Raw genomic sequence first — 8,350 nt, 5'->3', positions numbered from 1 at the left:
ACACAGAGTATTGATAGGCAGAGGGATCTGGGCGTACAGGTACACAGGTCACTGAAAGTGGCAACGCAGGTGGAGAAGGGAGTCAAGAAGGCATACGGCATGCTTGCCTTCATCGGCTGGGGCACTGAGTTTAAAAATTGGCAAGTCACGTTGCAGCTTTATAGAACCTTAGACCTCATTCCCCTGGACACAGCCCTGTCTGGGAGCACACTCGGAGAGTGGGGGCTCGCTCGGAGAGTGGGGGCTCGCTCGGAGAGTGGGGGCTCGCTCGGAGAACGGGGGCTCGCTCGGAGAACGGGGGCTCGCTCGGAGAGTGGGGGCTCGCTCGGAGAACGGGGGCTCGCTCGGAGAACGGGGGCTCGCTCGGAGAACGGGGGCTCGCTCGGAGAACGGGGGCTCGCTCGGAGAACGGGGGCTCGCTCGGAGAGTGGGGGCTCGCTCGGAGAGTGGGGGCTCGCTCGGAGAGTGGGGGCTCGCTCGGAGAGTGGGGGCTCGCTCGGAGAACGGGGGCTCGCTCGGAGAGTGGGGGCTCGCTCGGAGAGTGGGGGCTCGCTCGGAGAGTGGGGGCTCGCTCGGAGAACGGGGGCTCGCTCGGAGAACGGGGGCTCGCTCGGAGAGTGGGGGCTCGCTCGGAGAGTGGGGGCTCGCTCGGAGAACGGGGGCTCGCTCGGAGAACGGGGGCTCGCTCGGAGAGTGGGGGCTCGCTCGGAGAGTGGGGGCTCGCTCGGAGAGTGGGGGCTCGCTCGGAGAGTGGGGGCTCGCTCGGAGAGTGGGGGCTCGCTCGGAGAACGGGGGCTCGCTCGGAGAGTGGGGGCTCGCTCGGAGAACGGGGGCTCGCTCGGAGAGTGGGGGCTCGCTCGGAGAACGGGGGCTCGCTCGGAGAACGGGGGCTCGCTCGGAGAACGGGGGCTCGCTCGGAGAGTGGGGGCTCGCTCGGAGAGTGGGGGCTCGCTCGGAGAACGGGGGCTCGCTCGGAGAGTGGGGGCTCGCTCTCAGTGTGGGGGCTCGCTCGGAGAGTGGGGGCTTGCTCGGAGAGTGGGGGCTCGCTCGGAGAGTGGGGGCTCGCTCGGAGAACAGGGGCTCGCTCGGAGAGTGGGGGCTCGCTCTCTCTCTCTCACACACACACACTCACGTCACAAAACTGATAGCGTCAGCAGTCATGGTCACACTCTCCATCAGTCCAATCTTCCCAATGGCCGCCGTCAGGTTTATCCGAGGGTCCGAAATGTTCCGGAAACTCAACTCGATCCTTGGGGAAGCCGAGTATTGGACAATGGCAAACTGAGAGGGAGAGATATCGCAGTGAGAATGGACCAGTTCCCTCAATACAACTCCCTCCCATAGCCCTGTATCAATCCCCAAACTAATCCCACTGCCCCCCGCTCTCTCCCCATAGCCCTGTATCAATCCCCAAACTAATCCCACTGCCCCCCGCTCTCTCCCCATAGCCCTGTATCAATCCCCAAACTAATCCCACTGCCCCGCTCTCTCCCCATAGCTCAATCCCCAAACTAATCCCACTGCCCCGCTCTCTCCCCATAGCTCAATCCCCAAACTAATCCCACTGCCCCGCTCTCTCCCCATAGCCCTGTATCAATCCCCAAACTAATCCCACTGCCCCGCTCTCTCCCCATAGCCCTGTATCAATCCCCAAACTAATCCCACTGCCCCCGCTCCCTCCCCATAGCCCTGTATCGATCCCCAAACTAATCCCACTGCCCCGCTCCCTCCCCATAGCTCAATCCCCAAACTAATCCCACTGCCCCGCTCTCTCCCCATAGCTCAATCCCCAAACTAATCCCACTGCCCCGCTCTCTCCCCATAGCTCAATCCCCAAACTAATCCCACTGCCCCGCTCTCTCCCCATAGCTCAATCCCCAAACTAATCCCACTGCCCCCGCTCTCTCCCCATAGCCCTGTATCAATCCCCAAACTAATCCCACTGCCCCCCGCTCTCTCCCCATAGCTCAATCCCCAAACTAATCCCACTGCCCCCGCTCTCTCCCCATAGCCCTGTATCAATCCCCAAACTAATCCCACTGTCCCCCGCTCTCTCCCCATAGCCCTGTATCAATCCCCAAACTAATCCCACTGCCCCGCTCTCTCCCCATAGCTCAATCCCCAAACTAATCCCACTGCCCCGCTCTCTCCCCATAGCTCAATCCCCAAACTAATCCCACTGCCCCGCTCTCTCCCCATAGCCCTGTATCAATCCCCAAACTAATCCCACTGTCCCCCGCTCTCTCCCCATAGCCCTGTATCAATCCCCAAACTAATCCCACTGCCCCGCTCTCTCCCCATAGCTCAATCCCCAAACTAATCCCACTGCCCCGCTCTCTCCCCATAGCTCAATCCCCAAACTAATCCCACTGCCCCCCGCTCTCTCCCCATAGCCCTGTATCAATCCCCAAACTAATCCCACTGCCCCGCTCTCTCCCCATAGCTCAATCCCCAAACTAATCCCACTGCCCCGCTCTCTCCCCATAGCTCAATCCCCAAACTAATCCCACTGCCCCGCTCTCTCCCCATAGCCCTGTATCAATCCCCAAACTAATCCCACTGTCCCGCTCTCTCCCCATAGCTCAATCCCCAAACTAATCCCACTGCCCCCGCTCTCTCCCCATAGCTCAATCCCCAAACTAATCCCACTGTCCCGCTCTCTCCCCATAGCTCAATCCCCAAACTAATCCCACTGCCCCGCTCTCTCCCCATAGCCCTGTATCAATCCCCAAACTAATCCCACTGCCCCGCTCTCTCCCCATAGCTCAATCCCCAAACTAATCCCACTGCCCCCGCTCTCTCCCCATAGCTCAATCCCCAAACTAATCCCACTGCCCCGCTCTCTCCCCATAGCTCAATCCCCAAACTAATCCCACTGCCCCCCGCTCTCTCCCCATAGCCCTGTATCAATCCCCAAACTAATCCCACTGCCCCGCTCTCTCCCCATAGCTCAATCCCCAAACTAATCCCACTGCCCCGCTCTCTCCCCATAGCTCAATCCCCAAACTAATCCCACTGCCCCGCTCTCTCCCCATAGCCCTGTATCAATCCCCAAACTAATCCCACTGTCCCGCTCTCTCCCCATAGCTCAATCCCCAAACTAATCCCACTGCCCCCGCTCTCTCCCCATAGCCCTGTATTAATCCCCAAACTAATCCCACTGCCCCGCTCTCTCCCCATAGCCCTGTATCAATCCCCAAACTAATCCCACTGCCCCCGCTCTCTCCCCATAGCTCAATCCCCAAACTAATCCCACTGCCCCCACTCTCTCCCCATAGCCCTGTATTAATCCCCAAACTAATCCCACTGCCCCGCTCTCTCCCCATAGCCCTGTATCAATCCCCAAACTAATCCCACTGCCCCGCTCTCTCCCCATAGCCCTGTATCAATCCCCAAACTAATCCCACTGCCCCCGCTCTCTCCCCATAGCCCTGTATCAATCCCCAAACTAATCCCACTGTCCCCCGCTCTCTCCCCATAGCCCTGTATCAATCCCCAAACTAATCCCACTGCCCCCACTCTCTCCCCATAGCCCTGTATCAATCCCCAAACTAATCCCACTGCCCCCGCTCTCTCCCCATAGCTCAATCCCCAAACTAATCCCACTGCCCCACTCTCTCCCCATAGCCCTGTATCAATCCCCAAACTAATCCCACTGCCCCCGCTCTCTCCCCATAGCCCTGTATCAATCCCCAAACTAATCCCACTGTCCCCGCTCTCTCCCCATAGCCCTGTATCAATCCCCAAACTAATCCCACTGCCCCGCTCCCTCCCCATAGCCCTGTATCAATCCCCAAACTAATCCCACTGCCCCCGCTCTCTCCCCATAGCCCTGTATCAATCCCCAAACTAATCCCACTGCCCCGCTCTCTCCCCATAGCCCTGTATCAATCCCCAAACTAATCCCACTGCCCCGCTCTCTCCCCATAGCCCTGTATCAATCCCCAAACTAATCCCACTGCCCCGCTCTCTCCCCATAGCCCTGTATCAATCCCCAAACTAATCCCACTGCTCTCTGGCTATCCCCCACACCCACTCCACCCCCCCCGGGCATCTTACGTTCATGGTCTTTTGGTCGGAGCTGTTAATCATGTTGGTCATAAACTGTTTATTCTTCTGCAGGTCGCGCTTTGAGAGACTGTTCGAACCGTCAAACAGGAATACCACATCCAGCATTACGTCAGGGCAATCTGCGGGGGAGGGGAACGGGGGGGGACAGGTTATGAAGGGCGTCCCACAGTCCACAGCCCGCCCAGCACCTCCCAAAATCAGCGACAAGTCCCTGTCCCGGGTCCCTGTGAGACAGCAGTGCTAACCCGCTGTGCTGTGGGGAATGGAACCCGGGTCCCTGTGAGACAGCAGCGCTAACCCGCTGTGCTGTGGGGAATGGAACCCGGGTCCCTGTGAGACAGCAGTGCTAACCCGCTGTGCTGTGGGGAATGGAACCCGGGTCCCTGTGAGACAGCAGTGCTAACCCGCTGTGCTGTGGGGAATGGAACCCGGGTCCCTGTGAGACAGCAGCGCTAACCCGCTGTGCTGCGGGGAATGGAACCCGGGTCCCTGTGAGACAGCAGTGCTAACCCGCTGTGCTGCGGGGAATGGAACCCGGGTCCCTGTGAGACAGCAGCGCTAACCCGCTGTGCTGTGGGGAATGGAACCCGGGTCCCTGTGAGACAGCAGTGTTAACCCGCTGTGCTGTGGGGAATGGAACCCGGGTCCCTGAGAGACAGCAGCGCTAACCCGCTGTGCTGTGGGGAATGGAACCCGGGTCCCTGTGAGACAGCAGCGCTAACCCGCTGTGCTGTGGGGAATGGAACCCGGGTCCCTGTGAGACAGCAGCGCTAACCCGCTGTGCTGCGGGGAATGGAACCCGGGTCCCTGTGAGACAGCAGTGCTAACCCGCTGTGCTGTGGGGAATGGAACCCGGGTCCCTGTGAGACAGCAGTGCTAACCCGCTGTGCTGCGGGGAATGGAACCCGGGTCCCTGTGAGACAGCAGTGCTAACCCGCTGTGCTGTAGGGAATGGAACCCGGGTCCCTGTGAGACAGCAGTGCTAACCCGCTGTGCTGTGGGGAATGGAACCCGGGTCCCTGTGAGACAGCAGCGCTAACCCGCTGTGCTGTGGGGAATGGAACCCGGGTCCCTGTGAGACAGCAGTGCTAACCCGCTGTGCTGCACCGTTGGAGGGTCTTTGCTGAGGGACATCCACACGCTCCCTCTATCTCTCCCTGTCTGTTTCCCCCGCTCTCCTTCTGTCCCTCCCTCTCCCTCCCCTCCTCTGACTCTCCCTCTGTCTCTCTCTCTCTCACACTCCTTCTATCCACATTCATTCCTTACCCTCTTTTCCAGGTCTCACGGTTCTCTGGAGGTTCAGTTTGTTATTGAGCTCGAGGCAGCTTCCACTCAGATGGATGTTGGAGGCACAGGTCTGGGGGACACTGGGGGCACACACCTGGGAGAGAGCGAGGGAGGGAGAGAGACAGAGTGTGAGGGCGAGGAATAGAGAGAGAGAGAACAGTAAACACTGAGCGCCAAGAGAGAGAGAAAACTCAGAGAAGCCAAGATGCACCCAGCACACATAACTATCTCCAGCACCGCACTGTGGGAGGGTCAGTGCTGAGGGAGCGCCGCACTGTGGGAGGGTCAGTGCTGAGGGAGCGCCGCACTGTGGGAGGGTCAGTGCTGAGGGAGCGCCGCACTGTGGGAGGGTCGGTGCTGAGGGAGCGCCGCACTGTGGGAGGGTCGGTGCTGAGGGAGTCCCGCACTGTGGGAGGGTCGGTGCTGAGGGAGTCCCGCACTGTGGGAGGGTCAGTGCTGAGGGAGCGCCGCACTGTGGGAGGGTCGGTGCTGAGGGAGCGCCGCACTGTGGGAGGGTCGGTGCTGAGGGAGCGCCGCACTGTGGGAGGGTCAGTGCTGAGGGAGCGCCGCACTGTGGGGAGGGTCGGTGCTGAGGGAGTCCCGCACTGTGGGGAGGGTCAGTGCTGAGGGAGCGCCGCACTGTGGGGAGGGTCGGTGCTGAGGGAGTCCCGCACTGTGGGAGGGTCGGTGCTGAGGGAGCGCCGCACTGTGGGGAGGGTCGGTGCTGAGGGAACGCCGCACTGTGGGGAGGTCAGTGCTGAGGGAGCGCCGCACTGTGGGAGGGTCGGTGCTGAGGGAGTCCCGCACTGTGGGAGGGTCGGTGCTGAGGGAGTCCCGCACTGTGGGAGGGTCGGTGCTGAGGGAGCACCGCACTGTGGGAGGGTCGGTGCTGAGGGAGTCCCGCACTGTGGGAGGGTCAGTGCTGAGGGAGTCCCGCACTGTGGGAGGGTCGGTGCTGAGGGAGTCCCGCACTGTGGGGAGGGTCGGTGCTGAGGGAGCGCCGCACTGTGGGAGGGTCGGTGCTGAGGGAGCGCCGCACTGTGGGGAGGGTCGGTGCTGAGGGAGTCCCGCACTGTGGGAGGGTCGGTGCTGAGGGAGTCCCGCACTGTGCGAGGGTCGGTGCTGAGGGAGTCCCGCACTGTGGGGAGGGTCGGTGCTGAGGGAGCGCCGCACTGTGGGAGGGTCGGTGCTGAGGGAGCGCCGCACTGTGGGAGGGTCGGTGCTGAGGGAGCGCCGCACTGTGGGAGGGTCGGTGCTGAGGGAGCGCCGCACTGTGGGAGGGTCGGTGCTGAGGGAGTCCCGCACTGTGGGGAGGGTCAGTGCTGAGGGAGCGCCGCACTGTGGGAGGGTCGGTGCTGAGGGAGTCCCGCACTGTGGGAGGGTCGGTGCTGAGGGAGTCCCGCACTGTGGGGAGGGTCGGTGCTGAGGGAGCGCCGCACTGTGGGGAGGGTCGGTGCTGAGGGAGCGCCGCACTGTGGGAGGGTCGGTGCTGAGGGAGCGCCGCACTGTGGGGAGGGTCGGTGCTGAGGGAGCGCCGCACTGTGGGGAGGGTCGGTGCTGAGGGAGTCCCGCACTGTGGGAGGGTCGGTGCTGAGGGAGTCCCGCACTGTGGGGAGGGTCGGTGCTGAGGGAGCGCCGCACTGTGGGAGGGTCGGTGCTGAGGGAGTCCCGCACTGTGGGGAGGGTCAGTGCTGAGGGAGCGCCGCACTGTGGGAGGGTCGGTGCTGAGGGAGTCCCGCACTGTGGGGAGGGTCGGTGCTGAGGGAGCGCCGCACTGTGGGGAGGGTCGGTGCTGAGGGAGCGCCGCACTGTGGGGAGGGTCGGTGCTGAGGGAGCGCCGCACTGTGGGGAGGGTCGGTGCTGAGGGAGCGCCGCACTGTGGGGAGGGTCGGTGCTGAGGGAGTCCCGCACTGTGGGAGGGTCGGTGCTGAGGGAGCGCCGCACTGTGGGAGGGTCGGTGCTGAGGGAGCGCCGCACTGTGGGGAGGGTCGGTGCTGAGGGAGTCCCGCACTGTGGGGAGGGTCGGTGCTGAGGGAGTCCCGCACTGTGGGGAGGGTCGGTGCTGAGGGAGCGCCGCACTGTGGGGAGGGTCGGTGCTGAGGGAGTCCCGCACTGTGGGGAGGGTCGGTGCTGAGGGAGTCCCGCACTGTGGGGAGGGTCGGTGCTGAGGAGCGCCGCACTGTGGGGAGGGTCGGTGCTGAGGGAGTCCCGCACTGTGGGAGGGTCGGTGCTGAGGGAGTCCCGCACTGTGGGAGGGTCGGTGCTGAGGGAGTCCCGCACTGTGGGGAGGGTCGGTGCTGAGGGAGCGCCGCACTGTGGGAGGGTCGGTGCTGAGGGAGCGCCGCACTGTAGGGAGGGTCGGTGCTGAGGGAGCGCCGCACTGTGGGGAGGGTCGGTGCTGAGGGAGTCCCGCACTGTGGGAGGGTCGGTGCTGAGGGAGTCCCGCACTGTGGGGAGGGTCGGTGCTGAGGGAGCGCCGCACTGTGGGAGGGTCGGTGCTGAGGGAGTCCCGCACTGTGGGGAGGGTCAGTGCTGAGGGAGCGCCGCACTGTGGGAGGGTCGGTGCTGAGGGAGTCCCGCACTGTGGGGAGGGTCGGTGCTGAGGGAGCGCCGCACTGTGGGGAGGGTCGGTGCTGAGGGAGCGCCGCACTGTGGGGAGGGTCGGTGCTGAGGGAGCGCCGCACTGTGGGGAGGGTCGGTGCTGAGGGAGCGCCGCACTGTGGGGAGGGTCGGTGCTGAGGGAGTCCCGCACTGTGGGAGGGTCGGTGCTGAGGGAGCGCCGCACTGTGGGAGGGTCGGTGCTGAGGGAGCGCCGCACTGTGGGGAGGGTCGGTGCTGAGGGAGTCCCGCACTGTGGGGAGGGTCGGTGCTGAGGGAGTCCCGCACTGTGGGGAGGGTCGGTGCTGAGGGAGCGCCGCACTGTGGGGAGGGTCGGTGCTGAGGGAGTCCCGCACTGTGGGGAGGGTCGGTGCTGAGGGAGTCCCGCACTGTG

The 8,350-nt window shown here is 63.5% G+C and overlaps 1 protein-coding gene across 1 annotated transcript in view; it reads right to left on the bottom strand.

The window, feature by feature from the left end:
- The window catches only part of LOC145340730 (integrin alpha-X-like), a gene marked incomplete at its 3' end in the record, with an annotated part of 16,255 nt that extends 12,079 nt beyond the window's left edge, over positions 1–4,176 (bottom strand). Inside the window, exons 1-2 of the mRNA XM_080185190.1 lie at positions 4,060–4,176; positions 1,133–1,281 (exon numbers count right to left, since the gene is read on the bottom strand). Of these exons, the coding sequence (XP_080041316.1) occupies positions 1,133–1,281; positions 4,060–4,176 (266 nt within the window). The remainder of the gene's footprint in view (positions 1–1,132; positions 1,282–4,059) is intronic.
- Positions 4,177–8,350: the final 4,174 nt, after the last annotated feature.

The sequence above is a fragment of the Carcharhinus amblyrhynchos genome, unplaced genomic scaffold, assembly GCF_965287045.1.
Source record: "Carcharhinus amblyrhynchos unplaced genomic scaffold, sCarAmb.v2.hapA chromosome_1350, whole genome shotgun sequence".
NCBI classification, from domain to species: Eukaryota; Metazoa; Chordata; class Chondrichthyes; order Carcharhiniformes; family Carcharhinidae; genus Carcharhinus; species Carcharhinus amblyrhynchos.
The sequence above is the reverse complement of the archived record's forward strand: the minus strand, read 5'-3'. Positions and strand labels throughout refer to the sequence as shown.